The 17760-nt window shown below is 46.3% G+C and overlaps 1 protein-coding gene across 8 annotated transcripts in view; it reads left to right on the top strand.

The window, feature by feature from the left end:
- Window positions 1-5511: 5511 nt before the first annotated feature.
- ADCY6 (adenylate cyclase 6) overlaps window positions 5512-17760 on the top strand; it is a 195927-nt gene continuing 183678 nt past the window's right edge. For 2 of the 8 annotated variants that reach the window (XM_083169053.1, XM_083169054.1), the window contains exon 1: window positions 8594-8838. In XM_083169053.1, the coding sequence (XP_083025179.1) occupies window positions 8822-8838 (17 nt within the window). In that variant the 5' untranslated portion in view covers window positions 8594-8821. The other 6 variants (XM_083169056.1, XM_083169057.1, XM_083169060.1 and 3 more) reach the window with 6 other exon arrangements.

The following is a 17760-nucleotide window of genomic DNA, read 5'->3' as shown; positions in this document are numbered from 1 at the left end:
TTAAAGCTGCACTACAGCTTGGTCAAATATGTTACTGAGGTCCCCTTTCCTTGTTTGGATGGGGTAACACTTTTACTTTCATTACACTTTTGAAGGCACGTCTGAGCTATAAACAACACTCAATAGATATTATAATATTATTATAAGCAAATTAGCTGACAAACACTACGGGGGAAATTTACTAAGATGGGAGTTCTATTTCAGATTGGATGTTGCTATAGGCAACCAATCAGATACAGATGGAGCCCCCATCCACTAGCCTGCACCAGCACATGAGATCTGGTGGACAGTGGGCCGCCTCCCGGTGTCCGTGAGCGGAGACCGAAGGCTTCCCTGCCCGTCTCTGCTTCAGGGAGAAGGGCAGGGAGCGGGGGCAGGCTGGGGCAGAGCGGCCAGGAGCTGGGAGATGGGCAGAGGGCTGTTACAGCTTCCAACAGAACGGGGCCTGCGAGCGTCTCGTGTGCACTTGCCCCATTCTGACGGAGGATGGTGGCTGGCGGGGGACGGCGCATGACGATTTTATCGCCAGGAGCTGCTCTAATGAGAGTGGCTCAATCTGTACTAGCTGTATCTATTATCTTCTAGAAAGGGCTAAATAAATAAAAAGTAGATTCTGATTGGTAGCCCATAGCAACATTCCATGTAAAATAGAACTCCCACCTTAGTAAATTATATATATTTAAGTCATACTTTAAGACTTTTGACCCTGGACATGCTGGAAGTGTGAGGTGCACAGGAAATTGCTTCATTGTAGGGATGACCATCAGTGCAGTTGCCATCGATGGCAATACTGCAACTGGCCATCGATAGTAATAAACTATGTGATAGATATCCATCGATAGTTTTACCTATCGATGGTCATCCATTTTCTTTGACTGACCCTTAGAGAATCAGAATGTGGAGGCAGAGCTTCACCAGTGTCCGTGGCAGAGCTATGCTCCGTGTCCTGGCACAAAAAAAAAAAAAAAAAAACATTGGTTTTGCTGTGCCATCGGTTGAGGGAAACCATTTGGTTCTCCGCAACGATGGCAAAAGTATTCAACATCGGTCATAAACCATCAATGATTTTGAATCATCGATGGTTGATGGCCATCCCTACTTCATTGAGCACTAGCTCCCTGCTGTACAATGCTACTGTTTGTAGTATCATGCAGCTAGAACCATGATGATATAGCATATGGAAAAGGTGGCTGTCTGAGATTTGGAGGAGTGATATTCCTTTCATAAACAAAGATGGGGAAGCTTTGAAGTTCCTGAGAGGAAAATTTCGGTACTTGTTTCCTAGCACGGCCACAATCGCGGGCATCGGGTGTCATTTTTAGTGGTATACGACGCGACCGACGCGATGCCCCCGATTTTCCCATTGAAATGCATTGAAAAAAGTCAAAATCGCGTCGGTCGCGTCGTATGCGGCTAAAAAAGGCTTAAATGGTCCAGACGCGATGCCCACGATTTCCCCATAGGAAACAATGTTAAATGGCTCAATGTACCCGCGATGCCCCCGATTTCTCATAGGGAACAATGTTAAATACCTCAATTTCACCAAATCATCATAGGGAACAATGGTAAATGGGCCAGAAAGCCCCCAAAACACCCCAGAACAGTGAAATGTCCCCCCAAAAGTAGTTTATGCCACCCCACGATCAACGCGAACCCGAAGCGTGGCGAGCGCAGCGAGCCCGCGAGGGTCGGCGGTACGCATCCTCCGACCTTTTCATACCCCCACTATCCACGTCGGCGTGGAGTTGAGAATAGAATAGTGTGGCGAGCGCAGCGAGCCACCGAGCCCGAAGCGTGGCGAGCGCAGCGAGCCCCGTGAGGGGACGCGGATACCTTCACAGGTAAACGCGTCCCTTCGCGGGCTTCACAGGTATCCGCGTCCCCTCACGGGGCTCGCTGCGCTCGCCACGCTTCGGGCTCGGTGGCTCGCTGCGCTCGCCACACTATTCTATTCTCAACTCCACGCCGACGTGGATAGTGGGGGTATGAAAAGGTCGGAGGACGCATACCGCCGCCCCTCGCGGGCTCGCTGCGCTCGCCACGCTTCGGGTTCGCGTTGATCGTGGGGTGGCGTAAAATACTTTTGGGGGGACATTTCACTGTTCAGGGGTGTTTTGGGGGGTTTATGGCCCATTTAACATTGTTCCCTATGATGATTTGGGTAAATTGACCCATTTAACATTGTTTCCTATGCGAAATCGGGGGCATCGCGGCTAAATTGAGCCATTTAACATTGTTCCCTATGGGGAAATCGCAGGCATCGCGTCGCGACCATCGCACCCGATTTTTTAGTGCTTGCGATGGCCACGATGCCCCCGATTTTTCCTCACGATGCCCACGTTAATGATCGTTGTGGCCGTGCTAGGAAACAAGTACCAAAATTTCCACTTCTTATGGATAAAATCAGGGGTTAAAGTGAGGGGGAACTGGGTGGAACTGAGTTCCACCACCTCTAATGTTTGGGGGAACTGAGTTCCACCTCCACCATAGCCCTGAACAGTAATTCCAACAGAAAAACCTGTCCCATCGGCTTCTTCTTCTATCACGGCGTCCATAATGTAAAGTTAAGATGAACAACTGTGGGCATTATGTGTATAAGGGGAATTACTGTGTGACTTAATATGAATCAAGGGCACTACATGCGGTGTAATGTGTATCCGATTGTGCTACCATGTATGGTGGGACCATTATCCCTTTATGGGTGGTAAGGCACAATTCCCTAGCACTGTTCTCGGCTCTGCCTAATGGGGGTAGGGGGCGGTGTTAGGGAAGCGGAGTTCCACCACCTCTCCAGGACCACTTTAAGCCCTGGATAAAATCTTTAACGAATCTTGCAGATTAATAATAAGGCATTAATAATGTCACCCAGGCGACCTGCAGCAGGCTCCCCCTATAAAAGGCAGTTCCTGACAGACATTCTCTGCCAGAGTATAGGCATTCACACCTACTCCAACCTCCCAGTGCTTATTGATCTCCTGACTACTAGTTATTGACCTCGGCTATCTTCCTGACTAACCTTCTGCCTTATTCTCCTGTACTGCGTATTGTGACCACCTGCGTATGACCCAGCCTGAACTTTGACCTGCCTACGTTTGCTCCTTCGGTTCCTGTTTTGACTTCCAGATTCTGACCCGTCCATGAGAATTCCAGCACCCCACCCTTTTACCCTATCAGGATATACCAATTCCAAGAGGGGAACCTGAACAGAGGACTACGACCGGCGAGTTGGTTGCGGCGAAGCCCAAATCACGGTTGGAGGGGTCACTGGTGAACACCGCCGACATGGTAAGATATATCATGGCACGTGAAATGCTCCAGTGCTTGCTGACTACTGTTGGACAGTGACAAGAGATGCCTTAGAAGAAGAGAACAAGGGACAAGCAAAGAAAAAGCACTCTAATAATTGGCCACTATTTGACATGGTTCTTTTAGATGGTGTATTTTGCTTATTTTTGAGTTCTACAGTTTTGTGTTTGATTTAATTGAAACAACTTAAGCTTATTTATCTTGTATAAAAAAGAGTATTTTAAAATAGCTTTTCACTATAAATACACTATTGACGTACATACAGTATAGCACAAGTAGCTAATGAAAACATTGTACCTGATAGACAATGTCATTGTCAATAGAAGGCGAAGGGATTCTTTTTGCTTATGCTGCTTTCAGATCGCAAATACCGGGTTGCACCCGGGATTTAGAGACGGTCCAGTGCGACCCAGCATTTGCACTGAATGTGGCTCTCAGTGACTTGGCTTATTACCGGGTCACTGATTTCATCTGGGGGCTTGGCAGAGCGGCATGCGGGGGTGGGGGAGGAGGTTGTACTGAGGTGACACTGCTACCTCCTCTATAGGAATGAACAGGACTCGGGTTGCTCGTTACCTATGCACATTGCCCAGCTGCCTGGATCCCCGCGCTGGCCAAGTACCAGGGAATGGGTGAAAACGGGTTCAATGTGAAAGGTACAAAAAAGGTAATTAACCAGTAATACCCCGTTCTCACTGCCGCAAAAACCCGGTATTTGTCAGGGCAAGCAGTCATTTCCCATGTCCTGTCTCAGTGTGAAAGGGTCTTTGTGAAATTCCCAGGTTTTATGCCCTGGGAATTAGACACGTTTTTTTTTGCAGGGTTTTTCCTGGATAATACATGGGTGTATGGCAGTGTGAACAGCACAGATCCGGGTTTTTCTCGCAAAATGCAAAAAAGCAAGTTCATTGGGGGATGTAATCATGTGATATGTGACAGCCAGCCAATAAAAGCTGGTTTTTAAACCGCCAATCACAGCAATTTGTACAAATTTCCCAACACCCATTCAAATTCCACACACTTGTTGGAAGGCAGACAATGGAAAGCAGTGTGAAAGGGGCAGACACGGGAAATTCCCGGGTCTGAGGTGCATTATGAAGGGGGTCTGTTGAGCTGAGAAGCTCTGAGCCCCACCAAAAATCCGGCAAGAAAAACCCGGTATTTTGCAGGGGTGGCAATGAGAACGCAGCATTATATACCGTTTACAACATGCGATGTGAAAGGGGTTTAACTTGCTCTGACCCGTTTTAAGAAACATTTAAAAAAACGGGTCAAATCAGGTTTTGCAGTGTGAAAGCAGCATAAGAGGAATCCAATAAGCTCCCTCCTAGTCTCCCCCATGGCTTTAGCATTCTCAGAAGGACTACTAGGTCATAAACCAAATATTGTCAGTGCTGTCTTTGCGATTTTATTTGATAATCTACATAAATACCAGTGTTATTTACACCTGCAGGCTTTACTGAGTTCCCAATTGAAGAAAGTTTGATACAAATTTGCATGTGTCTGCAGCGCATTATACAGTAGTTTGCTGTAGACAGTGGTACGCTACCAGCAATGGAATGGGGGACAATTTCGAGGAGGGGATGTTGCTGTACCCAAACAATGAGTTGTTATGTTTATTTCACATGTTGTTTGTCCTAAATGAAATTGTAAAGCATTTTGGGGTTGATTTAATTGCTATTTAGGTGCCAGCCTCTGGCCACTCTATGAAAATGAGTAAAAATGTCCCATATGTGACACTGTATTAACACTGGAGAAGTTTCCTTTACAGGGGGTGGGCATGGCAGCCACATTTTGAGGAATGTGTTCAGTATGACTGAGTACTTTTTTTTATAAAAAAAAAAAAAATATATGAGCCTACTTAGGCACTTGATATTGCAACCATCTTTTTTTTTTAAAGCTTTTCTTGCGTTAAGTTTTAACTTTAATTTATATACCACAAATGTCCATTGTACAAATGTCCCATGTGTGGCAGTAGAATGGCCCCACTAGAGGGCACCCGTCGGTAATGAGATCTTTTGACCCTAAATTGTAGAACATGGGAGTATACTGTATACCTGTTGCAGGAAAGACACGGCTAGCACTGACACCCACTGGCTCTTTAATGACAGCAGGCAGGAGTCACTAACCCAGTCACTGCGCGTGCCCGCCGCCTTCTCCCGCTGCTGCGCATGCGCAGGGCTGCTGAGTAGTGGATGGCAGCGGGGGCGCGTACGTCGTAGACTGGGAACACTGGGGATACCAACTTGCTTATTCTGTGATACCTGGGCAGAGGGCGTTTTCCCTGGGCAGGAGAAGGAGCTGGAGTCGCTGATAAGATAGATTGATATATAAGGGAGAAAAAGTGGGGAAACAGCAGCCTCTAGAGGCAGAGAGCAGCTACACCGCTCCATGGGCTGGCTATAAGGATCTTGCAGAGTCAGTGAGGAGGATTCCTAGCAGGACATCAGCTGGCACACAGCAAGAAGCAACACCGGCACCCACTCATCCACCCTCCCGGGGAAGCCCCAGGTCAGTAATCCAGGTAGGAGGGAGCTGGTGTGGATGGTAATGGGGCATGGTGATGTGTGCCACCTGTGGCAGCCGCTCTTACTGGATACAGCCTAGTAGTGATGCCTGCAGTACTGCTGTAGCATCCCCCCGTCCCCCTGTCTGTACAGCCCCGCTCCTCCTCCCAGAGCCCTCTCACGGTAGTTGCCTGGCTGACACCGAGAGACCGCTTGCCCTTCACCCATCTGCATTATTGGATTCACTCATGCCACCCAAGTCTGCAGCCATATCATTCATGCCAAGTCATTACTTCTGACTAGTGTATGTCTGTCACCATCTCATTCATGCCAAGCCATTACCTCTGTAGTCCATGCCTGAGCCATCTCACATTCATGTCATTACACCTAACTGTCCCTCTAGCTTGCACCCATCTATATTTCATGCCCAGTCATCATTGCCACTTACTGTACCCCCCAGCCTTCAGTTGTATCTCATTCTTGCTCAGCCATTAACCCTTACTGTACACTCACACTTCAGCCATCTCTCATTCATGATGTCATTAACCCTTACTGTACCTCCAACTTGCAGCCATCTCTCATTCATGCCCAGCCATTAACCCTTACTGTAACCCTAACTTGCAGCCATCTGTCATTCATGCCCAGCTATTAACCACACTGTGGGCCTGATTCTCTAAGCTTCAAAAGTGATAACATGGAGAGTGATAAACAGCCAGCCAATCAGATACTGCCTGCCATGTCACAGACTGTGTTTGAAAAATGTCAGGCAGGAGCTGATTGGCTGGCTGTTTATCACTCTCCATTTTATCACTTTTGAAGCTTAGAGAATCTGGCCCTATAATCCTAACTTGCAGCCACCTGTGCCCAGTCATTACATCGAATTGTACCTCTAACTTGCACCCATCTATATTTCATGCCCAGCAGGGATGGATTGGCCATAGGAACTTTGGGGAAGTTCTGACACACCTGTGAGGCCACCTGTTGGCCAGTCACTTATTATTTTTGACCTGGCCCTTCCCAGAGTAGTGGCCCTGTCCCCCTTCTGAGAAGAGTACCGTACGCTGCAAATACTCATCTATATCCATTGTGACTGGAGTGGGTGCTATCTGAGGCTGTAACAATTTCAGAGGTGTTTTTGGGCTCCACTGGAGAGGAGTGGGAAAAGCTGTGGTATACAGGGGATTACGTTAATGCGCGAGATGCAGCAAGCAACGCAAGAATCTTGTGATGCTTACCACCAGCCTCCACATGCATACCGACGTTTACTAACACTGTATGCGTGAAAAATTTGGAAAGGATGGCTCTTGCGGTAATAGCTGTCTTGCGATGATAGGACTTCTGGGTTTTGGACCCGGAATCCTATCTGCGCATGTGTCGATCAGGTTGGATCCCTCACAGCAGATGGGCTGTGGGCAACTCTGATTTTAAAGTCGCATTACCCACCGCATTCAAGTCCTGTACTGTACCGCATTACGGGCTTGGTGCATATGGGCGCTGCAGCCAAACCTCCGAAAACTGCATTTTTTACTTTCATGTATCTCGCCCAGTGATGGGAATGAGGTATTATTTGAAATGTGGAGGTTTGTGGTTTGTCACAGCAGCTCAATTGGCTGGGGGTCACTAAACTGGAAAGCACATTGAAACCAACAGCTTCCATCCAGGTATAGCGATGTATCAATCCCGCCTATTTTGGTGTTGGCTCCGCCTACATTTGATTTGGTGTCGCTCATGTGAGGTCACTTCTAGTCATTTTTCCAGGGCCACTTTTATTACCCAATCTGCCCCTGATGCTAAGCCTGCCATCATTATCACTGTGTACCCTCAAGCTTAAGCTATATCTCACTCTACTACTATAGCTGCCCATACACGGTCCGTTGTGGACCGGCTCCGTTCTTTACTATGGGATGCGCGCTCCCGCGCATCACATAGTACGGTACAAAAAGTATGTGCTGCACATACTTTTTGTACTAGCTACACATCGCATTGCATGCACACTGCATGCGATGCGATGTGTGCTATTTAAGTCCCAAACGGATCCATTAAACGGACCGTGTATGGGCAGCCTAAGTCATTAACCCTTACTGTAACTATAACGCCAGCCTGTAGTCATCTCTCATTCATGCCTAGCCATTACCCCTTACTCTAAACCCTAATTTGCAGCTGTCCATTGTGCCCAGCCATTAACTCTTACTGTATCCCCAACGTGCAACCACCAAGCCATTACTTTACTGTACTACCAACCTGTAGCCACCTCATTCATGCCCAGTCATTCACCCTTACTGTACCCACAATTTGCAATCATCTGTCATTCATGCCCAGTCATGATCCCATACTGTACCCCCAACTTTTAACCATCTGTTATTCACAATCAGCCATTAACCCTTACAGTACCCACAGCCTTCAGCTGTATCTCATTCATGCCCAGTCATTAACCTTCACTGTACCCCAGCTAGCAGCCATTTCTGTTAATCTGCACTGTCTGTTGCCCCGGTCCCTCATTATTTGCCTTCCCTTTGCCCACTCTCGCCCGAAATTTGTTCCTCTCTTGTTATCTCCCTGCACACTTCTCTGTCTCCCACCCTCTCCCATTCTCTCTCCTCCTCCCATTTCTCTCTCTTCCCCTCCCTCCTTCACTCTCCTCTGTGTGTCTGGAGCAGCCTGGCTGTGCTGTGCGGACCTTCCTCCGGGACAGAGATATGAGGGGGGGCTGCTCTCTGCTGCCTTGCTCCCTGGGATGGTGGGGGCGGATTGCGGGGGTGTGAGGTAGGTCTGCGGGAGAGGATTGCGGAGGTTGTGCATGTGAGGGAGCTGCTGCTGCTGGCTGGGTGCTGGTAGATCAGCAATGCAGAAGGGCCAAGCTGTGCGGGAATGTGCTGGAGGCAAGCAGCGATTGGAGATCTACCGGTAATCACAGAGCAGCCTGGCCCCCGGAGGCTGGGGTCTGCTCTGGTCCCTGTGTGCTGTACATGGAGCTCTGACCTGCCCTGGCCTCTCCGGACTTCCTATCTATGCACATAGGACAGAGGTGTGATCTGCTGTGCCCGGACTTCCTGTGTGTCACTGTGGGCTAGCATGGGGTCTTCTCTGCAATTTGCATTATGTCTTCTAGGAAAGAGGCACACTGAGGTGTGAGGCTGCGGGTGCTCTTCTGTGATGATGAGGCTTGCCAGGTGTGCATTCGATTTGTTGGGCCTTTCTTATTTTGAAATCCTGTAAAAGGTCTGCTTGGGTTTTGTGCAGGTATGTCTAGTGACCTGTGTGTGTGTGTGTTTGCAATGTGATGCAGCAGCAGCTGATGGTGTGTATGCTGCCACATACAGTGTATGATAGGCCTTCCTCTATGCTTGTTGCAGTTCTAGCATGATCTCCTCTGGTCTTACTGCATGTGCATATATTGTCCTTGGTGATGCCCATAGCCTGTCTTCAGTACCCCGGTAGGTGCCATATGATGTGTGCTGTTAGTCTCGGCTGTGTAAGCTGTTGATCTGCAAGCTATGGTTTTACCACTAACATGTCAGATTATGAAATTTCTATGTACAAACAATTCATCAAAATTCACACTTCTCTCTGAACACCATTCCCAGCTTCCCTAGCAATTAATTGCATGAATTATGACTTTCTTAAAAAAAAATTTTATGTAGATTTGCTCAATGGGTCTGTGATTGGGCATCTAGTCGTAACACCCTGGGGTGCCTCAAGACACCTGCAGGGGAGACTTGAATTGGTGGTGCAGGACCAATACAAATTGGTTTCATAGGCAAATACAGAGATGTTGGCTGCCAGTCTTGCCCCTCAAATGACACATGAACACAGTAGTAAATAAAAAAAAAAAAGTTTCTCTACTTAAAATATTTGGCCTAGGGGTACCGTGAATTTTTTTTTTAATACTGTAGGGTGCGGTGATTTAAAAAAGTTTGGGTTTTTAGAAATGGAGATGTTTCCCATAGCTGAAATGGCTATGGCTGTCATCTTCTGGATGGTGGTAGATAATACCGCTTTCACATGGCATTGCCGAGATCCCGGGTCCAGCACTTTCACATTAAACTCTGGATGCCCATTATACACAGGATGTCCCGGGCTTAACCCTTCTTACATCCCAGGTCCAAGTGGCGGGTTAGACGATCCAGGATATAAGGTTTGGTGCTTTTACGCTGCACCTTGTCCCAGCAATAACCGGAGTTTGAGGAGTGGTGTAAAAGGGGAATATATGATAAGTAGAATAGGACTAACTGCCGTAAACAGCAAACCCGCACTTTAGTAAATCTATTCCCTGTTCCTCCTTTGCCCTGTAGTAAATGCTGCCTATTCCCTATTTGCTTATGCATAGTGTAGGTGCTGCATTATGTGTTGGTCTTATATAAACAGTAATTATAATTTATTTATTACCAGTTACTTATATAACGCACACATATTCCGCAGCTCTTTACAGAGAATATTTAAACACATCACTTGATGAGTTTGAAGAAACTCAGGGAGCCCGAGGTGTGCTCCCACCACCACCAGTGCTGTGCCTAAACACGTGCAAAGGGGGCAGCCGTACGAACGTGTGGGCCCTCTCCCAAAGGAGAAAGGCCCCATGGTTCCCCTAACCCCCCTCAACCATAAGGCCGAGGAAGGGAAAAAAGGGATCGGTGGGTCCTCTTCGCCGAAGCTCAGAGAGACCCGCTTTTCCTCCACCCCCGGAAGGGTTTTGGACGGTGGGTCCTCCGCACCCGAAGGTTTGGAGAGACCCGCTTAGGCTTCCCTCCGCCTTGCGGCTCGGGGTTGCCCTCGAGGGGACCGGGACTCTCCCCAAAAGGTGAAGAGTCCCAGCCACGTTTGGGGAACGGAAGGCCTGTTAGGGACAGCCGCACTACCCAAATCAAAAAAACGTGACAAACTAACGAAAAACGTGAAGTGCTCAAAAGTGCAAATCAAAGAAATAAATAAAAGAGGCCCTAGCCAGAAGGCCGGGGTGGGGGGTGTAAAAAATTGTCCTACCCCATCCAAAAGGACGAGGTAAGGACGTGTAGCCTAACCTAGAGGGAAGTGCGCAGTGTGTGTGCCATTCAGTGCATGGTGCTGGACATCACCAGTGCAAATCAGGCACCCCCGAGTTTCCCCGGGGGCACAGTGCAGCCTCGGGCTCCAGGCAGCCGACCCTTCAGCGTCCGACCAAGCTTTTCTCTGTCTCACCAGCAGGCATTTTCCAGCCCCCGGCATGGGAATGGGTACTCCACTGGGCTTTTCGAAAGACTCCCTTAGGGGCTGCACCCCCCTCGGAAGAGCAATCTACTCAGTCCCAGTGTTTCTCCGCTCCCAGGGTTAAGATACTAGGCTGAGCTTTTCGCTGTGCCCAGGCTGGTGGTTAGCCAACCTGGACCAATCTACTCGGTCTCAGCTTTTCTCCGCTCCCTGGGAATGGATACTAGACTGAGCCTTTCGCTGACTCATCCTTCGGGGGCTACGAACCCCGTCAAGAGAGTCAATCTACTAGGCCCAGTGTTTCTCCCCCCCTCTTACCAGTGGATTTACGGAAACAACACCTCCTACCAAAGGCAGAGGTGAAGATACTTAGTGAGACTTTTCACTGCTCCCGGGAAAAAACAGAGGGGTCCCACACCCTCCGCCCATCAGAGCAGCTACTCAGTCCCACCTTTCTCTATTCTCTGCCAGAGGCCAGTCCATACCCACTGATAAGAACAGATACTACACTTGATCTTAGCCAAAAGGCACTTGATGCCCCAGTAGAGCTTACAATCTATATTCCCTACTACATGTACACGCACACACATTCATTCTAGGGTTAGTTTCTAGTATCTTTTTGGATTGTGGTAAGAAACTGGAGTGCCCAGAGGAAAACCCATGCAAGCACGGGGAGAATATACAAACTCTGTACAGTTAGGGTCATGGGAAACAAACTCATGACCTCAGTGCTGTGAGGCAGTAATGCTAACCATTACATCATCTGTGTTGCCGTAATGTAGAAAGCTGCTGTTTTATGGTCAGTTGTCTTGGTGCTATAGGGACCTGTGTGAATATATGTTTGAATTAGTAATTTGTGGGCGTATACACCTCAGTGACCCAGCAGTAATGTTATGTAACCATATATATCATCGCCATACACCCTCCAAGATCTGCATTATATTGTTACATGCTTAATGTAACTACACGTCGTCATCTGTCACCTTGTTCCGATGTGCAGCACATGAGAGGTGAAGATACAACCACACTATACACCGCATACAATGATCATTGCAATCCATCACTGATCACAAGATCCGCCATTATACTTTTGGGAACCTAACTTTAGATCTGTGAAGGTCGATGTATCTGTGGCTGACGGCCAGACGAGTAATAGAACTGCCAATGTAATATCTGTTCTTCACAATTTGTATATACAGGTATTTTATTCAATGCTTCGGACTTAAATAGTTTTAAACGTGTTGGTTTTTTTGTTGTAATTTTGAGAATAATAATTAAATCTGGGAATGAAAATTAAAATCTTGAAAAATTGCTGCTGTCTTACTTACCCGTCTTCAAAAATAGTTTTGACAGTTCCTCAATTAAATTTTGTAACAAAACAGTCAGTGATTATAGAGCAGATGTACAAAAGCCCCATACACACTAGCTTACCCTTTGCCACCACCGCAGGTGGCCGATATTGAGTGTACACACTGAACGATATTGTTACCCGATATCATTCAGTGACGTCATCGGGAGCTGCTGAAAATGCAAGTCGTTTGGATATATAGCCGTCCTCAAGGCCCCATATACAGTTCACATTTCCCAGGTTTTCACAACTGTGTAAGGTCCTGGGTATTGAGTTTAAGAGCTGGCGTGTAACCAGCCTAGAGGGACTGGAGTTGGGAAATACTGCACTACAATGGGCCAGATGCACTAAGCTTTAAAAGTGAAATAATGGAGAGTGATAAACCACCAACCAATCATCTCCTGCCTGTCATTTTCCAAACAAGTCTGTGACATGGCAGGTAGCAGCTGATTGGCTGGCTGTTTATCACTCTGCATTTTATCAGTTTTGAAGCTTAGTGTATCTGGCCCAGTATGTGGTTTCCTATATGTTTGTAGCAGTGTTCAATAGTACAAATCATCTGTGGTGCGGTGCCGGATGACTCGCAGACAGTTGGGATTCTGACCGTCGTTTCTCCGACATTGGAATCCTGACTTACACGGGCTATTTTCCCCCATGGAGGTCCACGACCCCCATAGAGGGTGAATAGAATAGGTGGCAAGTGCAGCTTGCCACCAAGCCAGCAAGGGGCTTGAATGCACTCTTCCCCCCCCTGTCGGGCTCCTGGCAGTCATGATTCTGAAGTTGTAGAAACGACCATCAGATTCCCGACTGGCGGAGACTCATACCATACCCCTGTGGTGAGGCTTGTTGTGTGACTGATCTTTTGTATGTAAAACTTACTGATAAGGGAGTCTGTGTCTTTTTATGTAACTGTAATCTTGGGAGCTATCATTTCTAAAGGGAATACTTCTCCTGTCACAGGCATCCGCTGTGTGCCCTGAGAATATAACATTGTATCATGTAACTCCAGTGGGGATTTCTGTCTATTAATTGCTAATTTGTATAAGAATAAAATATATAAGCTTATAATAAATAACAAGCTCCTTTTTTGTTTAAAAGGGTAATTGTAACAAAACCATTAAACCCTGATAAACACTTCCACATCAGCTCAAGCTAGTTTAATCCTACTTTATTGTATTTTAGTTTATATATAGTAATTTGTGTATGTTGTTGCCAGCTACGTTTTCTGACCAGTATCGGGTGAGACGTTCACTGGGGCGGGTACAAGCTGTTTGTTGGCAAGAGACTGTTCAGTGTGTAAAATGAATTATTTGGGAGCGGCATCAGTGATTTCTGTCATCATATATTGTCTTCAGTATGCTTCAGTTCCCTTTCTATGTACAGACGGTATACTACTGAAAAAGAGGCTGCTTAAGGTCCATACACACTGGGCGATCTTGCTCAGCGTGTATGGACAGCGATGTCATCGCTGGGGGGAAAGCCGCTCAGTGCATACACACTGAGCGTCTTTCCCCACTGCCTGGTGCTGTCAGCAGGGGGCGGACATCTTTGCATAGCGCAGCGCTATGGAAAGCCGTCCACAAAGTCGCTCATCTGCTGGTTATACCTCAGGAAAAAATATCTGCGATGTGTCACTTTTCATGCAATCCTTCGCAAGCAATGCATCGGCATTGCAGAAGTGACCATATCGCACTAGTGGATGGCAACCTTAAGTAGGTGTTATGTATTCATTAGAAGAACCTTTGTGAGATTTAAATTTAACACACCCCAAGTGTATGCTTGTATATCTCGTATTACTAAATGTACTTCAGGTTTGCTCTGTTTTATTCCTTCTCCTACTTCTCTCGTGTCCTTATGAAGCTGCCAATGTTCTCCTGCACCTCCCTCCTTCCCACTTTGCTGGACAAAAGGTCAGCTATACATTGCTGTATCCCAGTGCATTTTACCCACTGCTCCTACCACACCCAAGACATCATCAAGTACAAACTATTTATTAAGACTGGTGATATCTTAAACTTGGCTTTCTTTTGCACTCTGAGATGATTTTTTTGGTGATATCTTAAACTTGGCTTTCTTTTGCACTCTGAGATGATTTTTTTGATGAATGCTCGCCTTCTCTTCTGTACAATAGCTTGTGCATGCCCAATGTGTCTTTTTGCTTTCTTTACTTTCTTGTTTATTCTATACTGTTATGCAATACATAACATTTGACAGCCCTTCTAGTCTGCCCCTTTTTATTATATCCTTTTGGTAACTTCAACCCTATTTGTTTCTTAGTGTGTTTAAATTGCTGTACTGTCTTTGGAGCCCATTTATCATTCAATATTTGCGGCTAATTCCAAGAAAAACACACATTTTCAGTAAAGATGTGCAGGCTTTGAAATCAGAGTAAATCAGAACCTGCACATCTCTAATTTTCAGTAGTTTGCCGCAAATATTAAGTATCCTTTGCATGTACAGGGTCTGTCCAGAAAGTAATTAAAAAAACAATTGATTGATCTTACAGATGCATAGGGTTAATAATAGTGTTCATTCAAGCACCCGCCATCTTTGAAAACCCATGCAGTTCCTCTTCCCTGCCTGGGGTGTCGCTGTCTGCTGTGGTGTTTCTAGCACAGGTCTGGTTTGCATATCATTGCTGATATACAGACCACACTGTGCTAGAAGCACTACAGCAGACAGTGACACCTCAGGCAGGGAAGAGGAACTGCATGGGTTTTCAAAGATGGCGGGTGCTAGAATGAACACTAAATAACCTCCAAAGTATTACCCTTGAGCAGCCATACACTATGGCAAGCGTGTCTGCCAAGCTTGGTTCACCTCCTGGAAGGCATTAAGCAGAATGTATTTGAGCGCCCTCGTCCAGGCGCAGCCACTTTGTCTATGGTCTGAAAACAGTTCTCTTATAAATGAATCCTGGGCAGTAAGATCCTGCCCCGATCACATTGAATATGTAGTCCATAATAAATGGGCCCTTTGCCTCTACCACCTCTGTGTGTTATGCTGGATCTCTCTGGAAAAACCATCACTGGCACTGGTGGCCACTGTTCAGACCAATTGTCATTAAACTAAAATGTGATGAAAGGAATTAGGTGCATAACTACTTGCATTACTAAAGGCCCACACACACTGGGCGACTTTGAGCTGAAAGTCGCTCAAAACACCCAGTTTGAGCGGCTTTCAGCTCAAAGCCGCCCAGTGTGCATGCCCCAGCGATGAGCGGTGAGCGCTGCTGCGCGCTCCCACATCATCACCGGGAAAGCCGTTTATCTGCTGGTTATACCAGCAGATGAGCGGCTTTGAGGATGGCTTTCCATAGCTCTGCGCTATGCAAAGCCGTACTCCCCCCTCCGTTGGCGCCGGGCAGGGGGAAAGCCGCTCAGTGTGTATGCACTGAGCGGCTTTCCCCGCAGCAGTGATTATCATCATCGCTGTCCATACACGCTGGGCATAGTCGCATAGTGTGTATGGACCTTAAACCTACATTGCTAAGTTGGCATACTAGGAAGAACAGCCTAAAAGTTTGATGGGTAACTGCTTCTCTCAATTGTAGAATTGTTGTATGATTTATTCCTAGGGTTGCCACCCCTCCAAGATTACGCTGGACAGTCCGGTAATTAAGAGCGACGTCCCGGACTATACAATGTCTGGGAATAGGCAACTGCCTGTTCCCCGGTCATTGTATTAGTCAGGGAAAGCCACCCCTCTGGACTCTGGTCTTAATTGCCGAAGTAATCCCAGACTGATGGTGGTAACCCTATTTATTCTACACAGTGGAAAACATCCAAGCAGCTGCATGATTGATTACTCAGGCACTTAACTAGCTAATAACCGAAGGTACAGTACATTGCATGGCCTCTGTTCATAATTTGCTTCCAGGGTTACAAATTAAATGTTATTACATAATATATTTTATTATGCTAATAAATAAAAAATGGCAGATACCAGGTTCATTTTATTTAACTGCTGGAGTAAGTCTTATTATTGTACAGTAATGAATGCATGTTGCTGCAGAAAATCATGATTTTAGTCTGCATGCTTCCAGAAACCCTAATCAAATAACTTTGTTTCTGATTATGGCATTTAAACTAGGTGACATGTTTTTTTTAGGCTGGCTAGTTTAGGTTTTGATTCAATCACAAGTGCACCTTTTCTGCAGTTTGTTTTTCTTCCACATTAATAGTAAATTATTTACAAATTATACCCTTTCGGTCTATCTTTTGTCTAGAAGACTTTGGTATGGTTCTGTACCTGTTTCAGTTGGCCCAGTCAGATGCCATGCACTATTTGCACTGATATGTGCCCCTGTGGTGGTGGTCATATGATACTTACCACATAAAAACCCAGGCCTTCTGAGATAGGTACTCCTACTAGATTGTAAGCTCCTCAGAGCAGGGCCCTCTTCTCTTCACATTTCACTCACAGCTATCCCATACTCAGTGACCATCTTTGTCCACATATACCCATCTCCATCATTGGCCACAAGCCTCTAGTAGTCCTCACTACTCATATTTAAGCTGTAATGTGTATTGAACTGTGGCGCTCTTTACCTGTACTCTATTTTTGTTATTTATTCAATGTAATACTAAGTTTTGTCTCCATGTACTGTTTGTTTGTACGGCGCTGCGAAACACTTGTGGCGCCTTATAAATAAAATTATAAAATTTTTAACTTGCCAACCATAGGTTGCTTCCCTGTTTGGTTTGCATGATGCATTGTGTACCAAATTGCTACCCACCCATATTTCCCCATCCTTGCCCTGTTATTTATCCTACCCAGTTGCCCAGTCTGTGGCAGGATATTAATGTTTGGCAGTTCAGATGTATATATTTATGGTATGATAGTTCATTGTGCATTGTATAAGAAGGTTGTATGTACTACTGCGAGATGTTTTCATTGTTTGTCCTGTGGCGCTGCATATACTTGGATGCATTTTAAATATACGTTTTTAATAACTAATTCTGTATTTTGTTGCTTTTCTTCTAAATAAAACAAGATCCCTCCCCATTTCTTGTTTTCCCTACTATTCCTTAGTAGAAAATGTCCTGAATTGTGACCCACATTGCAGGATGCCGACATACTATTTTGAATCACTCATTTGAAATCACTTAAATGCCATTATCGGTGCTGATATTGCTTCTCCCCCATGTTCAGTAACTCTGACATTGCCCCAGACAGTGCTGTCCGAGGCTGTGGCATCTGCCAACTCTGGGCTGCACTTGAGATCTTGCAACATGCTCAGTGGGTGCCGTCCGGAGGAGAGACAGAATGTATTCACCCTAGGCCAGTGGTTCCCAATCTTTTTTGAATCACGGCACCCTAAGGGTATCAACATTTTTTCACGGCACCCCTAGACCGCACAAAAATGTATTAGATTGGGTTTATATGCTATTCCCAGGGTCAGTTATGTGT

Source organism: Crinia signifera, chromosome 2 (genome assembly GCF_055691185.1).
Source record: "Crinia signifera chromosome 2, ASM5569118v1, whole genome shotgun sequence".
NCBI lineage: Eukaryota > Metazoa > Chordata > Amphibia > Anura > Myobatrachidae > Crinia > Crinia signifera.
The sequence above is the reverse complement of the archived record's forward strand: the minus strand, read 5'-3'. Positions and strand labels throughout refer to the sequence as shown.